This window comes from Dreissena polymorpha, chromosome 10, assembly GCF_020536995.1.
Source record: "Dreissena polymorpha isolate Duluth1 chromosome 10, UMN_Dpol_1.0, whole genome shotgun sequence".
In the NCBI taxonomy this organism is placed as follows: Eukaryota; Metazoa; Mollusca; class Bivalvia; order Myida; family Dreissenidae; genus Dreissena; species Dreissena polymorpha.
This window is the reverse complement of record NC_068364.1, coordinates 59886329-59904080: the sequence shown is the minus strand read 5'-3', so window position 1 is coordinate 59904080 and position 17752 is coordinate 59886329. Positions and strand designations below refer to the sequence as shown.

The following is a 17752-nucleotide window of genomic DNA, read 5'->3' as shown; positions in this document are numbered from 1 at the left end:
TAGGTTAAAGCGTTTTTACTTCAGGACTCTGGCAGGACTCCAGGGGTCACTGGTTCGAAATCTGCTCCGGGCAATGTTCTTTTCCTTTTTTAAATTTTATTCTTGATTTTTTACTGGAGCTTTTACGATCCAATGTTTACATTTATCAATATAAAGCATTTAATGAATAAGTTAAAAAAAATGCCAAAATCTGTGGAAAGGCCCCTTTAAGGTAGAATTTCTGGAAGCTTTGAAGAAGTCCTCATTTCAGGAAGTCTGTACGATATTGCACCCGTAAATTTGGTTTTGTTGTTGTTGTTGTTCTTTGTTTCATAACGGTCTTTTAGTGTGCTGCTGATGATTACGCACATCGTAACATCCTACTTAACAAACATGCGATTGACTATTCTCGATAAAATACAGTAAAACAATTAACAATACAAATATCACCAACTCTCAATTTTGAAACATTTTTAAATATAAAAAAGTCGTTTTTTACTTATAGATGTATAATCATATATGGTTACCGGGCCCCATTGATGGATTTCACCGTCGAGAACATGTATCTGCTTCGAACAACTGCTTACAATTAAATTGCATGTTGTTAATGCTATCTGTGAACGTATCTGGTAAAAACTGTTAAAGTTTTTTATCCAATGGTTGGTGATATTATAAATTGAATTTAAGCCAAATCAACGCGGTTTGCAACAGCTTTCTTCCACCAATTTGGCGATTCATTTTATGATTCAGTTAAATTACACACAGTGCTTTTTTGTCGTAAGACTTTTGTTTTTGTTGAGTTACTGTTGAACAAATATATCTCGCAATTGACTACACAACTCTGTCTTGTGAGTTTATTAACAATTCGTATGTAAACGATTTGGGTTAGTATGGCATTTGTTTTTACATGTATGAAAAAAATCGCGGTTACATCACATAAATAACTGGCATGTCCACAGCGACGCCATTAAGCGGAAATACGATTGGACACGAACAGTTGAGTGTCCGAGAGCTATAGGCTTGTCGAATTAATCACGTGTATAGACAAACAGACAGACAGACAGACAGTTTATTTCAATCCGATACGGCATATATGCCCACGAGGACATATATACAATACACGTATTGACGAACAGTGTAAACTATAATGCAAAATTTTAACAAAAGTTGTAATTGTATGTTACCAACATTTGGAGAAGATCACTTTGAAAACAATATTTCAAAACATACATGCAAGATTATTACGATAAGAAGATAAGAACGTATTCTAAGCATTAAACAATGTATTTCAAACTATAATACAATATGTTCTTATCTTAGAGGTTTCTGTAATCAACTAATTTAGGTAGTATACCTGCCTATATTTATTTTAGTCCTTGAAACGATTACTGGATGATTTTATATTAATAATGTAGAAACATTATATATTTACACATTTACATAAGTATGCCATATTACACCACTTTATCCTGCATTAGAGGTTTCTTTACATCGGCCTCTTCACACGTGCATCTACCGAATATGTTTATAATTTAGTTCGATTTTACTATTACGAAAAAAAACAAGTAAAATAACCAATCGCAAAGAAACGTTTAAATACAAAAAGATAATACAGTTTAATCATTTAACTTTTATGAATTGTATATCTATCACAGATGGTATTTTAACATCTATAGAATTAACATTTAGAGTGCCATAGATATATATGCCTTACCGAAACGAAAATGTAAGACTGATATTATGGGCAACTGCTATCATTAACACCTGTACTTACCTTAACAATATATATTCACTTGTCATATATTTGTCTTACCGAAAGAAACATGTAATACAAATATTATGGAAACTGGATTATAATGACACGTTATAATACATTAATTGTAAGATCTTTAACTACCTTATGCTTTAACGAGTAAGACAGACATTATCATAATGGATGTTTTTGTCATATCTATTCATACGATAGAAAGCTTTATATATGTTAATTTTGCTTTAAAAATTTCAAATAAGTTCACTACAATACGTTAAAGTTGTATATACCAACGCTATTATAGCCTGGTAAATATAAAAACACAAAGGGTATTAAGGCAACATGTCATATCTATTAATAGTATAAATACAAAATGCATTTAAATGTAATAATGCAATCGTATTTCACTACAATGCATCGCAGTTGTAAATAGCAATAAAAAAAATAAAATGAAAATTTAAATGACAAATACTTTTTTACACTTTTTGGTTACATTTATATCGATGTAGGGCATTGATATATTTAATATGCATTTGAATATGTTTTCCAAATTTTGTTTATAATGTGTTGCTATAATTACGATATCCAATTCATTTTTGACGAAAATATCTCTCTAACGATCTTTTAAAAGTGAACAATCGTTATCGATTTATCGTAAACCTGCAGTTTGTTTTCTCACTTGTTTGCGAACAAATGTAGATGTCTAGTATCGCAACAATAAACTTCGTGTTGAGTTATAATGGGCACATAGAGTAATTGATTGTACATTAATTATGCACTACATATATCAGTTATTTTGGAATCCGCTTATGTGTTCCTTAAAATACATATCCACTTTCACTAACTTTTTTGTTTGAAATCAGTTAACTAGTTCTTTTGAGCGAACATTTTACCTAGTTATTCGGGGAATCACATCTATAAGATAGTTCAATAAATTGTAGCCTGTTCCAAATTCTTCTTTTTTTCATCATTATTGTTTACTCTTTAAAGCCATTTATTAAAGCTGATGATCGTCAGATGTAATATACCGACTACCTTCATTATCTATTTTGAACCTAACTAAGTTCGTCACCTTTATTCAATATTAACCGTAGCAATCTCAAAGCGGCTAATAAACACGGGTTAAACTAGGTGTCCATTCGGGACCTTTAGACGGTAAAACTGCATTTCCAGGCACCTGGACATGACATTTTACCAAAAACATAAATTACATCATCGTATTATAAACTGAAATTCACAGAGTGGGCATGCAAAATGATTACAATCATTGATGCCATTACATAGACAACAATAGACAATCGGGAACGGGCTTGGGTATGTTGTCAATAAAAGTGTGTTTCCATTATTACAACTGATGAGTCAAGCTAGCTAAAATGCATTATCTCCAAAATTCGCATCTTTTATGATTGGTTGCATTGTTAAAATTTCAAAAGGAAGTTGTATTTGTTCTATACATGACAAAAACATGTTTCATGTTTGCATGTATGCTTATAGTTTACCTAAGATCCAGCTTCTGATAAGATAAATAAAACTTCATATGATAACCAATGATGGTCAACATACCACATCCCTTTTCGGCCTTTTTTTAAATAATAATTTTTAATTGCAGTACTGTGTCATTAAATGACCTTTTGTATTAAACAATTTTAAAATGTAGCAAGTGGATTTCCTCACTCTTAGGCGTCCATGTGTTAAACAAATATATATATATATTTCTTACCACGTGGCGACCACTCTTAGGCGTCCATTTGTTAAACATCGTGTCTAATAACATGTAACCTAACATATATTTCGTCACCACATTCCTAATGGAAAAGGGTAAGACCTCAAGTTCTACGACATTATCGATTATCAACATTGTTTTACCCTTGGGAAAGTTTTAACGTTTTATTATGGTAACATACTTGAGCAAATTAAATGATGTCAAAGAATCTTATGTCATAACACATCGGGTCCCAAGACATGAAGACCTGAAAAATGGGGGTCTAATAGCTTGATAATAACTTGTATCGTAACGGATCTAACTGGTGAAGAAGTGTAGTAAAGTACTAACATATTAACGGGTAAAATGACGAGTAACATAAAGAACGGCATAATACGGTGTAATGTAACACGGATGTACATTTATAGCATATTGACGTGTAATATAACGTGTTTTATGCAGTACAACGGTACGGTTCTAAAGCCTTGTAACGTCACGTATTGTATTATTTTATGCAATGAAAATAAACATGAACAGAGAAAGACTAGGATAATGCTAAGACATTTAATCATGGGTGCACGTAAGAATGCCTGTTAACGTGTCCATTCACGTAAAATTATCCTAACTATTATAACGGCATTAATGTGTATTTCATTTAATTAATCAAACAGCCTCGTTATGAATTACTGCTGCCGCATAAGGCATTAGATCCATTTTTGCATGGCCCGGGTATTGTGTTAATTGTGATATTGATCCACATACTTCTGATGGAATTCGACCGTTTATAAATGTATAGCTCCTGACCATACTGCGCGGATATACAGTCTCGTCATGAGTTAAGGCTGCCGCATAAGGCATAATCCATTTGTGCTTGTTAATTTGTTATATCAATTGACATACTTTCGATGGAATTCGATCGGTATTGGTATGCATCAAAGGCGTTTCGACAACGTTGTTCCAAACAATATCAAAAAATTTGGCAGGGGCTGCTTTTTATGTTTATGCCTCTGATTTATGCATTGGTCATGGCATACGTGTACTAACGCAATAAAAGAAACAGAAACAGCTTGACCGGACGTCTTTAATCCGTTTATAAATTTTCATCATTTGTTTGATTCTTCACAATCATTTATTACATTACTAGCTTCCTGTACTTTTATTTTAATTAATCTTATTACGCAATTTATGAAGTAACTCGTGTAACATTATTTCTGTGACGTAACACACCAGCTTGAACAAGTTTTTTTTTTTGAGACTTGTTGATGTTTTTTTTCCGCAGAATGATAAGTTTTCATTCGTTTTATTGCGTTTAAATTCCCTTTTATTACTGTTTAATTTGAGTTCCAATGCTATGAGGTTAAATTGTATTTACACTTATATGTATCATAAATATTGCTGGGCCAAGTGTGAGGTTGAGCACTTTAAAACCGGTTTAAACCCCCATTGCTTAGCATTGGCCGGTTCAAGGCGGTAACCCCAACTTTATTATACTATGTATGTACATGTATGTTGTTTGGTATTGTGCCGCACTGTTTTGGCTATTGGTCACTTGCCATAAATAAAGGAAAACGAATGTGTATATAATAGGAATGCAATACTGCTGGAGCAACTGGAGTTTCACTTCTTTATGTTCAACAATAGGGTATCGAACGGATTCAACACGTATTTCGGATTGCGTGTTTGTAATGCTTGATAGGAATATTTTTAATCTCTCAGACCAGTTATTCGTGTTTTGGTCAGAATAGTTAGCATTCGAGACAAGAATTTTATTTTGAAAAAAAAACATTTAAAAAGCGATTTAAATTAAATAAGAATTAATTACTGAAATAACATACATTAAAAGTGAATACTGTTCGGGTCATCCATTTAATAAATAATTTCAGTTGTAAATCGATATAAGAATTATTTATATTGCCTGCTTTTAGGTATAATATTATTTTATTAGGTTATTGTTTTATTTGTGTCGCTGTTTTTTGGCTTATTAATTAATTACCGTCGATAAATACTTTTTAAATACAATTTTGTTCAGGTGAAGTCGCGATCGGATTCTTATTATACAATGTATATGTATTATCACACTCTTCATTAATTATTAGTGTAAATATGTTCTTACACAGTTCCATTAGAAGTCGCCGTGGCGTAGTGGGTATGGGGTTCACGGGAAGTTACGGATTAGATCCCCATTTAGGGAGCGTTCTTTGGATCTCTTACAAAGACACCAAGTACTGGTTCTATCCAGGAAACAGCAGTCGATGGTATCGAGCTTAAATAAATATGTGTACAGTAAAGTTCCATTAGTACCATCCTAGCCCGAGATAAGTTTCTAACAGCCAACGTAACGGTTATTACCTGCAGGATAAGTAAGTAATATATATGCAAGCATGAAACGAATTTATTCACGTATAGAACGAATAATTACATATAATATAGTATATATAACCAAGCGTTCGGCCATTACATGAATTCTTCTAAGTATTAGTCGTAATTCGATAAAAACAGTTTGCTTCTGCGCTGCGACAGGAGAGATTTATGTGATTTTTTTTTTAAAGAAGTCTCATATTTTAACATGCGTATTAGTTTCACGCATAATAATTGCATTCAATAACAAACGAACTGTTTGAGCAAAAAAACGTTGTTGTCCTCAAATAGAATCAAATCATACACTTGCTCTTAGTTTCACGCATAATAATTGCATTCAATAACAAACGAACTGTTTAAGAAAAATAACGTTGTTGTCCTCAAATAGAATCAAATCATACACTTGTTATTATCGAGTTACAAAGTTATTTCGGATTTTTTTAACCAATATATGGTTTTACATATTCTGGATAGCTTTCATTGTCTTCGTCATTTACATATATTCAGTTGAGTATAACATACATTGTGAGCTTCACTTCTATCAAAGGTCAATTTCCATCAGAAGTATGTCTATCGACCAAACAAATAAACAACTGACCCGCGTCTCATGTAAACATTTGTCTTATGCCTTATGCGGCCAGCGTAGCTTCCGATCAGCCTGTGCATATGTACAGTATGGTCATGTGCTACCCTGTCCGCTAATGAGACCACGACACAACCTCTATATAGCGAGCTGGATAGCACCTGACCAGACTGCGTGTATGCAGAGGCTTGTCTAAAGCTATGTTAATCGTCTATGGCACAAGACAAATATTCAAATAACGCGACTCACAGTACAATATCAACAAGTTAATATACATCAAATAACATTTCGAAACAAGATACGTATTAACGTCAATCCGATAGAACAAGAACAGCATTTAAATATTGAAACAAAACATGTTTTACCTCTATTGTGATTTAACAGATTTTATTGTACTTATTGAATTACAATCAGTTATTGTTTGACACTTTCAATAAAGAGTTAGTAGTTAACATATATGAACATTCAATCTTTAACACGCAAAACTTCAAACTATTACCAAACACTTGTTTTTTTATCAAGATATCTACGAATAAAAATCTGAACATAACGCAAGTACATGCATACTAAAACACGGAGATGTCAAAAATAAGGGCGTCAATGTGTGTTCAGTAATCTTCAATTTAAACATTTGACATTTGATATCCTTTATGATACAACATTTACAGAAGCGTATATATTGTATTCACCCAAAAATGCCCATTATCGTACTTGGACGTTTTGCGTATGATCTAATTATTATTACCACAAATAACAAAGAACCATGGTAAACACATGTTCGTTAATATAAATGATTTCAAAAAGAAATTACAGATAACAATCTACGCACTTTAATATGGATAGTATTGTTAAGGCATATAGTAATATGACTATTGAAAATCAATGTCATAGTTTTAAAATGCACTGCTAAACAAACATATAACAAAATCTAAATACCACACACTGAATGCATTTACAGGACGTACGCTTATATTCATGCGGCATTAATGCATTTTGATTTATGGCGGAGTTTACACAAATGGCTCTTATTGACAGGCGAATGCAATAATGTAACGGACTTACAGAACGATTGTGTCAGTACCAAACGCAAAGACACGAAAACAATAACTTCAACTAACCATGTATAGAAAAACAATGACCGATCGCATAATAATATACATAACGTTGTTATAAGGTTATAATATAAATTTATCCCACGATCATTGTAAACACAATGCTTTAACAATAGATCTTTTTGTACAAGGTCGTATTCAATATCATACTGGCAATATTAAACATGTCAAGTTTGTAAGACGAAACAAGTTTGCTTGCCGCAAAAAATCAGATGTTAAAAACAACAACACATATTCAACAAATCACACTTAAGTTATTCCACTCAAAAAAGAAGTTCCATTTCAAGTAGCCTTAGGTATTTTTTTTTGGTCGATTCAAATCAAATGTTTGAAACCTAAATACATAAGCGGGATAAGTTTTTCGCGGCGAAAAGCGTGTGAACAAACGCAAAATCTGTTCAGGCCTTGTTTATTTTCAGCATGAAAATTGTAAACATCACAAAATAAATGAATCTCAATTATAAACGCACATTGAAAAAAGTGCTATGTTGCAATCATTCTACTATCATACATCTATATAGTACACATTTGAAATTATTGAAATTTGAGTTTTTGTTCTCGTTAACGATTGATAAAATTATATACTGATCACTTAATTATTTTTTTTAACATCAATCCGTTTATCGAGGGGACTATACTTGTTTAGCGATATGAGTATAATTAATCGATGGAACAGCCGGAGTTGACGGTTATTGAATCAGCTTCGAACGAAAAAGTACGTTCAATTCAAAAGACATTTACGGTAAAAAGTCTTAAAGCCGTGTTAGAATCGAAATTAACCGGTGCTTGTTTGTCATTATTTGTTGTCAAATAATTGTACAGCCGTTGGCTTAGATGCATGCGGGTTAAATCTTGAGTGCGATGCATCTACCGCGCAACTGAACGAAACAAACTATGATTTTTCAAGAAGTATGTTTTATATAACAATATTGAAACTCTGTGATGGGTATAAAACCGTCGTGTTTGAGTATGTCGCTATTCGAAATCGTTAAAACATTTATGAAATATTATTTAACATTGCAAACACGGTATTTATATAGAACCTGAAGCTCTTTTTACAACAAATACACAGTGTATAAGCTAGGCTAGTCACTATAAAACAGAATACAACATTACATGCCAACATGACATGGCATGCATGACAATGCATTTACAATTATATATTCTTATAACGAAATACGCTCCCATGCTTTTCTTTTGAAAAGAGCTATTGCAAATAAAGAAAAGGGTGCTTAACGTCTATTCTGCGATTATTAAATACTCTTGATTCAACTGACCATTATACACTGCACTACTTTATGAAATATTATTATATAAAATAATAAATATAAACAAATACATGTATTGCATATGACTACCTGTTCAATATTTAAAGATTTCATTTGCTTCAAAGCGCATCAAACTGTTTAAAATCCCTATAAAAACTACCATGAATATTTCGACAAAAAATAACATGCAAGCGTAATTGAGCTTAACAAAGCTATGTGTTGAATTTAATGAGGATGTATTCCTTAAATGCAAATGTGAAAATGTGCAACTTTAATGATATACAACTATTAATTCGAATGTAAACGAAACTTAATAAAAAAATCGATTTTGCAAGAACACATATGTTTCAATGACGACAATACTTTCCGTAAATAGTATGCATAGTGTAATTTTCGCATATTTTAATGTTACTGGACATACAGTAAATAGTGAGTAGGCAGATATTAACTTCCACAATTAAATGGATTAAAAAAACATATTCATAAAATAAGTTAAGTTAATTTAAGCAACATGTATAAAATGCAACCCTAAATTTTATTCAACTAAGTTGAATCTTTAGGCGGCACATATGTCATTCATAAACAATATAAAACAAACAACTTTAGACAAATAAAACAAACAACTTAAGACAAATTTAGCAACGTAGTTAGTAAAAGCGTTTGGTTTCAAATATAATTCAGCACAAACAATGTGTGGCGAATGTATGCCGTGAAAATGTACCGTGCTCGTTCCGCTTCTAAGCGATTGCATTAATTGATCTTTGAGTCACGTGGAAGATATTGGACACATTTGCGTATAGATATATTGCGCTACGGCATGTAATACAGGTACACAAAGTGCACTTAATTAAATAATATTATGCACATAACTGTAAAGAACTTTGTTATATATACCATGTATACTGCATAATAACATTACACTTACAAAATACTTGAAATGAAGATAATACCATATAGTACAAATACACACATCACATTTGAACAAACAAAACATGACGTTAATCAAGAAAAGTCAAAGCAGCTGTAAGCACTTTTTTATTTTGGATTTTTGAGTTTGAAATGAGAAAAACATTGAAGAAACATTGGCAAATGCGAGGATACTATATAAAACGTGTACAGTTACGTATTAATTATATTTAAAATATAAACTGAACAAATGGTTTACAGATTTGTTCTTAGCTTTGTAAAGGTACATATGAAAATGCTTCTATGTAATAGAACAGCAAAGATTGTCAAAACATATTGTTTTCAATTATGATTAATCAGATATTAAAACATGGCGCCGGTGTAACAGCAGGCCTTAAGGACACACCTGATCAGCAATTGTCTTTTGCTCGTGTTTAAATATTTTTAATGTTTATGTTGTTTTCATTCCTTTTAAATTTTCAGGAAACATGTATTTAACATCTGATTATGGAAAATAAACGGATATCACGGGTTTTAAGATTATCTTTTAATACAGTTGAACTGTTAAGTTTTTCGTAAGAAATTGCATAACTGTCACGTTAGTTTTTTATTTATTTCCCGAACACACGTATATACAAAGTTTAACCATGAATGTGTAATGATACTTCTTATTATAAAACATAATGTTTGGTTGCGCACCAAAGCGCACCGTTTTCGTAAAATATGTACCGTGGTTCCGCGAATGTTCCTGTTCACGCATTATAGATTTTTGCGCACATCGAATGTTTCTATTATTCATAGTTTGCCCACCTATTTAACGAGGTCCAAAGCAGTGACATAAGGTTCGAGTTTTGAAGGATAAATGTAACTAGTCATACGTGTGTAAACTGTCGGGTAAATTACGACTTATTTGCACACACGCTGACGGCGTAATTTTCAAATCAATTCATACGACAATTAACTGCAGAAAACATGAAATTGCTATTTAATTCATTTTATTATATCGCAATGTGTATACAACCTGCAATTGTTTCAACCATACGGGAAAGACCGGATTTTTATTCGCGTACACATCTCGTTTAATTCTGTGTATCAAATTCGTCAAATGGCTGGCAAAATGTAAAGACGTCATTTCAATATTGACGCATGCAAATAATTGTCGTATAGATTCGCGCACACAAATGACGCCGATCGGCAAATTGTTGATGCAAAAGTAGAAAGGTCGTGAATATGTATGAGCTTATTTGTAATCGAAGTGGGTTCATCGGGGATTGAAACACATGCACATTAAATTTAGCAAATGCAAAAAAATGTCATCACAGATACATACAGTTCAATAATATGCAGTACATCAATTTGTAGAACAACACAGCAGTTAATACAGTATAATCATAATAAATTATTTACAATAATTTGAAATTATGTTCTCATACCGCTAGTCCAATAATACTAAAAACAAATCTTTACAAAAACAGCATTATCGTTCTGTACCAAATTTATACAGTATACAATCAATTTGATACATGGTTAATCGAAATAACGCTGTTCTCGTAATTACCCTCAATACCAAAATATGCGAATAACATGTGAACAAAGCAAGACAATAACAATAAAGGCAACGTGAACATAAATAAAATGGATAAACAGTGCTTATCCTCAATGTTTAGATAAACAAAAACTCGAGGAAATTATATTAAACGTTAAATATGTGAAGCATATTTACAATATTAAATAACACAATATTTCACTTGTATATAAGATAGCTTTGTTTATGTTAACTTGCTGTGCGCCGTAATCCCTGTTAATTATTAAATGATCGTTCTCGGTCCGGGGCATCTCTGGTAATTGTTTCAACGATGTACCGAGGTTTCACTCGAAAACAAACTTGTTTCAAAAGTTACGTACTTACGGAGCTGTGATAATGGTTTGCGTTGATGGCTTTGTGACTCGCAATTTTGAGCATAGCTTGCGTTGATGACTGGGTGAACGTGATTATGACAAAAGATTGCAATGCGATTTTTTTACCCGCGATAATAACAATGGTTTGCGTTGCTGACTTGTTAACCCGTATCGATAACCAGGGTTTGCACTGCTTACCAGCGATGACGACCCCTTTTTTTACATCTGACTGATGACCCGCGATAATGAAGACAGTGTAAAAGCAGCTGCTTTGTTTATAAGCGACCATGGTGTGCGCTGCTTACTTGTTTAACCGCAAATATGGTCATGGTCTGCGCTTCTGTAATAGTAAGCTTCGAAAATTACCATACCCTGCTTACTTGGTGACACGTGCTGATGACTATTGTTTGCGTTCCTGACGTAATAACCGGCGACAATTATTACATTTTGCGCTGCTGACTTGGTGCACCGCGAACATTGCCTTTGCCCATCTTTAACGATGAACCGCGACGATGACTATTTTGTGCGCCCGGACTAAGTGACCCGGATTAATGAATATGATTTACACTGCTGACTTGATGTCCGTCATAATTTGCGCTTCCGACTTGGTGACCTGCAATTATGATTATGGTTTGCGCTCCTGACTCGATGAACACGCGAGACTGACTATGGTTTACGTTGCTTACTTGGTTACCCGTGGCGAATACCATAGTTTGCATTCCCGCTAATTAAAGTACTATCGATATATTTGATTCACGCGTTTTCCAATAGGGTGTGTGATATTTGCGTTTGTACAGCGCTTGTACAGAATATGGGTTGCTATATGTGTGCGCTGCTATTCACAATGTCTGACACTCAATAAGAATAATGATATGCAATTGAACATAACAAACATCTTCATTTTGCAACACGTGACACGACTCGCTTGAAATAACTACGCATTTATACAAATACGCATTATGTTGTAATATCATAATTTCTTGGGTTGTTGGCATCTGGCTTTAAAGACATCAAAATCTAGTTTTGCTTATTTGGCTAAGGTTTCAATAATTCCTGCTTCCTTATGAATATATTTTACATTTTAGATTTTTATACTTCTAATACTGTTGTCTTTTAAATTTGCATACAATTCCATTCTGCCGTATATTTGTGACATGACACATGACACTGTTTCAGAACGCAGGTCCTAAAAATAGTATTGAAATCAACGCAACCTGCTTCATTACCTGCTTTTAAAACAAAGTTTTAAAGCTCACATTTTTCAGTATAATCTAATTAAGAAAACTTCGTCTACACAGTCACTCAGCAGAGCATACAATTATCTTAAGACTGAACGATGCAGCCAGCAGTAGATCAAATCGACCCGTATACGTAACTCATTACAACAATGTTTCTACTTTCCTTCGTGTGGGAAGGATTTCGGATGTTTGTCAAATACAATCAGCCGTCCTGAGGTACAGATCCTCTATAATTGAAATATTTCAAACAGTTCCTTCTGCCATCGTTCACTAAGATCTTGACATTAGGTATTTCCCATGATACTAGTTTAGATCGCAAGTCAGATACATTTATAATTGAAATTGAATCAGTTCCGAGCACTACACAGTTCGATAACTCACACTTCGGATGCCTTAATGCAGATAGATTGATCAACTGCTGCTGATTTGATGATATGCTTTGATGAACAGGGTTTACGCTTCCGATTTGGTGACCAGTAAAAATATGTTGACCCGCGATTTATTCATTGTAACAATTCAGGCAGTGGTAGAGAAAACCGACCTGTATACGTAACTCATAGCATAAACGTTTCTAAATTCCTGGGTCTGTGAAAAATGTCGGTCGTTTTTCAGTCAGCCGTCCTCAGGTACAGGGTCTCAATCATTGTGTTACAAAATATTTCAAACATTTCCTTTCTGCCATTGTTTACTATGATCTTGACATTAGGTATGTCCCATGAAAATAATGTAGATTTTAAGTCAGATACATGTTTAATTGAATCAACTCCGAACACTTCACAGCTCAACAGCTCACACTCTATATGGTGACTTAATGTAGACATATTGATCAACAAACTGTACAGCCACTCAGAGGAGCAGCAGCATTTAACGAGACGGATACATTGTTAACGATGAAGGCAGCTGGGGAGCAAAATAGCCCGTATACGTCCCCCTTAGCAAAAGCTTTTCTAATTTACTTAGTGTGGGAAGAATATCTGATGTTTGGGAAAAACCTTCATCAATTGTCAGTTCTAGAATACGTATATCTGTGTCACGAAATATTTCAAACAGTCCCTTGCTGCCATTTTCTACTAATATCTCAATATTAGACATGTCACATGATAATAAGTTAGATCGCAAGTCAGATACACGTATACTTGAATCAGTACCGCGATCTTCTCCATATGATTGCACCACAAAGTCCCAAAGCTAACACTCTACAAGATGATCTAATTCAGAAAGCTCGATTAACAAGCTGCACAACCACTCAAAGGAACATTCGCCTGTCTGAAGACTGACACAGTGTAGTGAAGCAGGCAGCTGGAGAGCACAATGATCCGCATAGGTTCCCCATTAATCAATTTTTTCTAATTTACTAATTGTTGGTATAATGTCTGATGTATGTGAAACAAAATCAGCGTTTCTCAGATCCAATATCCCTATACTTGTGTCACGAAATATTTCAAACAGTTCCTTGCTGCCAGTTTTTACAAAAAGCTTGATTTTAGACATGTCACATGACAATAGTTTAGATCGCAAGTTAGATACATGTGTATTTGAATCTGATTGAACCACAATGTCCCACAGCACACACACAACAGGATGATCTAATTCAGAAAGCTTGATTAACAAGCTGCACAACCACTCAGAGGAGCATTCGCCTGTCAGAAGACTGATACAGTTTAAAGAAGCAGGCAGCTGGAGATCACAATGACCCGTATAGGTTCCTTGTAAATAAAGTGTTTCTAATTTACTGAGTGTGGGTAGAATGTCTGATGTATGTGAACCACAATCAGCGTTGTTCAGGTCCAATTTGCCTATACTTGTGTCACGAAATATTACAAACAGTTCTTTGCTGCCAGAGTTTACTAAAAGCTCGATTTTAGACATGTCACATGACAATAGTTTAGATCGCAAGTTAGATACATGTGTATTTGAATCTGATTGAACCACAATGTCCCATAGCTCACACTGTACAGAATGATCTAATTCAGAAAGCTTGATTAACAAGCTGCACAACCACTCAGAGGAGCATTCGCCTGTCTCAAGACTGATACAGTTTAAAGAAGCAAGCAGCTGGAGATCACAATGACCCGTATAGGTTCCCCGTAAATAAAGTTTTTCTAATTTACTGAGTGTGGGTAGAATATCTGATGTATGTGAAACACAATCAGCGTTTCTCAGATCCAATATCCCTATACTTGTGTCACGAAATATTACAAACAGTTCTTTGCTGCCAGAGTTTACTAAAAGCTTGATTTTAGACATGTCACATGACAATAGTTTAGATCGCAAGTTAGATACATGTGTATTTGAATCTGATTGAACCACAATGTCCCACAGCACACACTCAACAGGATGATCTAATTCAGAAAGCTTGATTAACAAGCTGCACAACCACTCAGAGGAGCATTCGCCTGTCAGAAGACTGATACAGTTTAAAGAAGCAGGCAGCTGGAGATCACAATGACCCGTATAGGTTCCTTGTAAATAAAGTGTTTCTAATTTACTGAGTGTGGGTAGAATGTCTGATGTTTGTAAAACACAATCAGCGTTTCTCAGGCCCAATATCCCTATACTTGTGTCACGAAATATTACAAACAGTTCCTTGCTGCCAGTTTTTACAAAAAGCTTGATTTTAGACATGTCACATGACAATAGTTTAGATCGCAAATTAGATACATGTGTTTTTGAACCAGTGCCGCAATCTTCTCCACGTGATTTCACCACAAAGTCCCACAGTTCACACTGTACAGAATGATCTAATTCAGAAAGCTTGATTAACAAGCTTGATAGCCACTCAGAGGAGCATTCGCCATCCTGAAGACTGATGCATTGTAACGACACAGGTAGCTGGAGAAAACAATCACCCGTATACGTCCCATCTAACAAAAGATTTTGTAATTTACTGTTTGTGAGTAAAATATCTGATGCTAATGCAGCATCAACAGCCGTCATAAGGCGCATATTAACGATTGGTATATATTGCAGCACACCATACATTTAAATACTACTCTGTTTTATGCTTACATGGAAAGTTGACATGTCCATTGGCAATGGGTCTGATTGTACAATGGATCTATTGCAATCCGATACATTTACATCACACATTTCGAACTGTACAATTTTAAACTGTTTTAGTAAAGATAATTGCACTAGTAACCTTTGAAGGAACACATCAGAACATGTAATGTTCTTCAAATCGAAGTATTTTAATGTGGCAGGGATAGAAATTGCTTCGTTACAAGTTGAATCTTCTATAAATAAGAACCTTACATTAGACATTGATGTAAGCATATCAAATACAGATTGTACGTTGAGTCTTCCGATCAAATGCAGCTCTTGCAGCTTTAAATTATTGAATGCTCTATGTATTTCCGGAACAACTTTGGCCTTTACACGTTCAAGACAATGACTCGACTGTTGAATGACTGTCACTAGTTCGCTTATTTGCAGTTTATCACTTTCTAAAATAAGAGTCCTGACATTGGATTTGTTGTACATTAACAGGGAACATAATGCATTTGATTCGGACTCGTTCAAATATGTGTTGAATGTAAAGTCTCTGCACTTCAAACAAATATCCATCTGACCGCTAGCTTTGGCCTCAATGAAACCAGCTATCATCATGCGCTGGAATAAGAATGATACAGCTAAGATACGAGAATCGTTGTCCCACCCATCTTTAGATTTTCGAATGTTTCCTATGGTTTTATAATCTGTATTAAATGCTTCCAATTTCTTATTTTCAAAATGCACGATATAAGTGCTGAGAGCATGGTTCATGTCGTTAAAGAAGTCGCCGTCAGTTAGACGGTTTATCAGTTCATTCGCTATGCCGCAATCAAGCCCGCAAAGATAAATTATTACCTGGCTCATTTCTAACACATTGTACGTATGTTCGATAAGTAAACTTTTTATTTCATTCATCTTTGAATTTGCTACATGTAATGCAGCTAGGAATTCTTGAACCGTCTCATGTTGAAAAGACATTAGTTGACTACCGATAGATACTCTGTTATTACATAGTACCGTCAACAGGCCAGCGTCGAGGCAGAATTTCAATTGATCTTCTGACATATAATTCCGTAATTCAAATTTTGAAAACACCAAAGATTTTTTTAAAGAAAAAGTGAAATGAAATGCAGCCTTAGCAATGGCTTTTAAGATGTCGTTTTGTGGTTCAATATAGCTCGTATTCGATAAACACTTAAAAGTAGTACCTTTTCTAAAATAACCTTCTTTTGCATTTGCCTTCTTAAAAAGTAGGTCCAGTAGAATACAATTAAGTTCGCACAATGAACCATTACAGTCTTTATTGTTCATCCACAAACTTATTAACAATGTCTGCAGCCATGGTGTTGTAAGAAAAGGCATCAAATGACTTGCTTTGACGTATTCAATAAATTCAGTATATGTCTTTTGATCGGCAAACTGAAGACTGATGATCATATGCTTTGTGAGCTTGTCTGGATCAGTTATCCCTTGTATTTCAAGTAGTCTGTCAATTTCAGAATCTTTAATTCGCTCATTCGCCATTCTCCATGGCCTTGATGAAATTAACGAAACGCACTTAGTATAACAATTGGCCAATACAGGTACCGTGAATCTGTTCAAAGGATCAGTCCATTCATTCAGCCCGTCCATAGATACGATGCATGTCGATAATTTGTGTTTTAATCATCTGTATAACTTCACGTTGACCCATGGCATCTCTCAGAGAAATGTGAAAGAGGAATTTGAACCCATTCAGTGTATCGACATCACTAAATGTAGACGTGTTCTCGGGATTATGCAATAACGCTGCTTCGCACCAGTCAAGGGCAAGTTTTGTCATGAATGTAGATTTGCCCATTCCGGGCTCTCCTTGAATAAACACGCGTCGATGGAGCTTGTCATGACTGTAAAATATGTCTTTATACTGATGTACCGCGTTGCCCGTTTTCCTTCTGGATCCATCTTTCTCGAGTGTGATATA

The 17752-nt window shown here is 34.2% G+C and overlaps 1 protein-coding gene across 2 annotated transcripts in view; it reads right to left on the bottom strand.

The window, feature by feature from the left end:
- Positions 1-6742: 6742 nt before the first annotated feature.
- LOC127847739 (uncharacterized) overlaps positions 6743-17752 on the bottom strand; it is a 29894-nt gene continuing 18884 nt past the window's right edge. The window contains exons 3-4 of one of the 2 annotated variants that reach the window (XM_052379838.1): positions 14876-17752; positions 6743-14497 (exon numbers count right to left, since the gene is read on the bottom strand). The exon at positions 14876-17752 is cut by the window's right edge and continues 119 nt beyond it. In XM_052379838.1, the coding sequence (XP_052235798.1) occupies positions 14128-14497; positions 14876-15777 (1272 nt within the window). In that variant the 5' untranslated portion in view covers positions 15778-17752 and the 3' untranslated portion in view covers positions 6743-14127. Of the gene's footprint in view, positions 14498-14875 lie in introns of those variants that run through there. The other variant, XM_052379839.1, reaches the window with a different exon arrangement.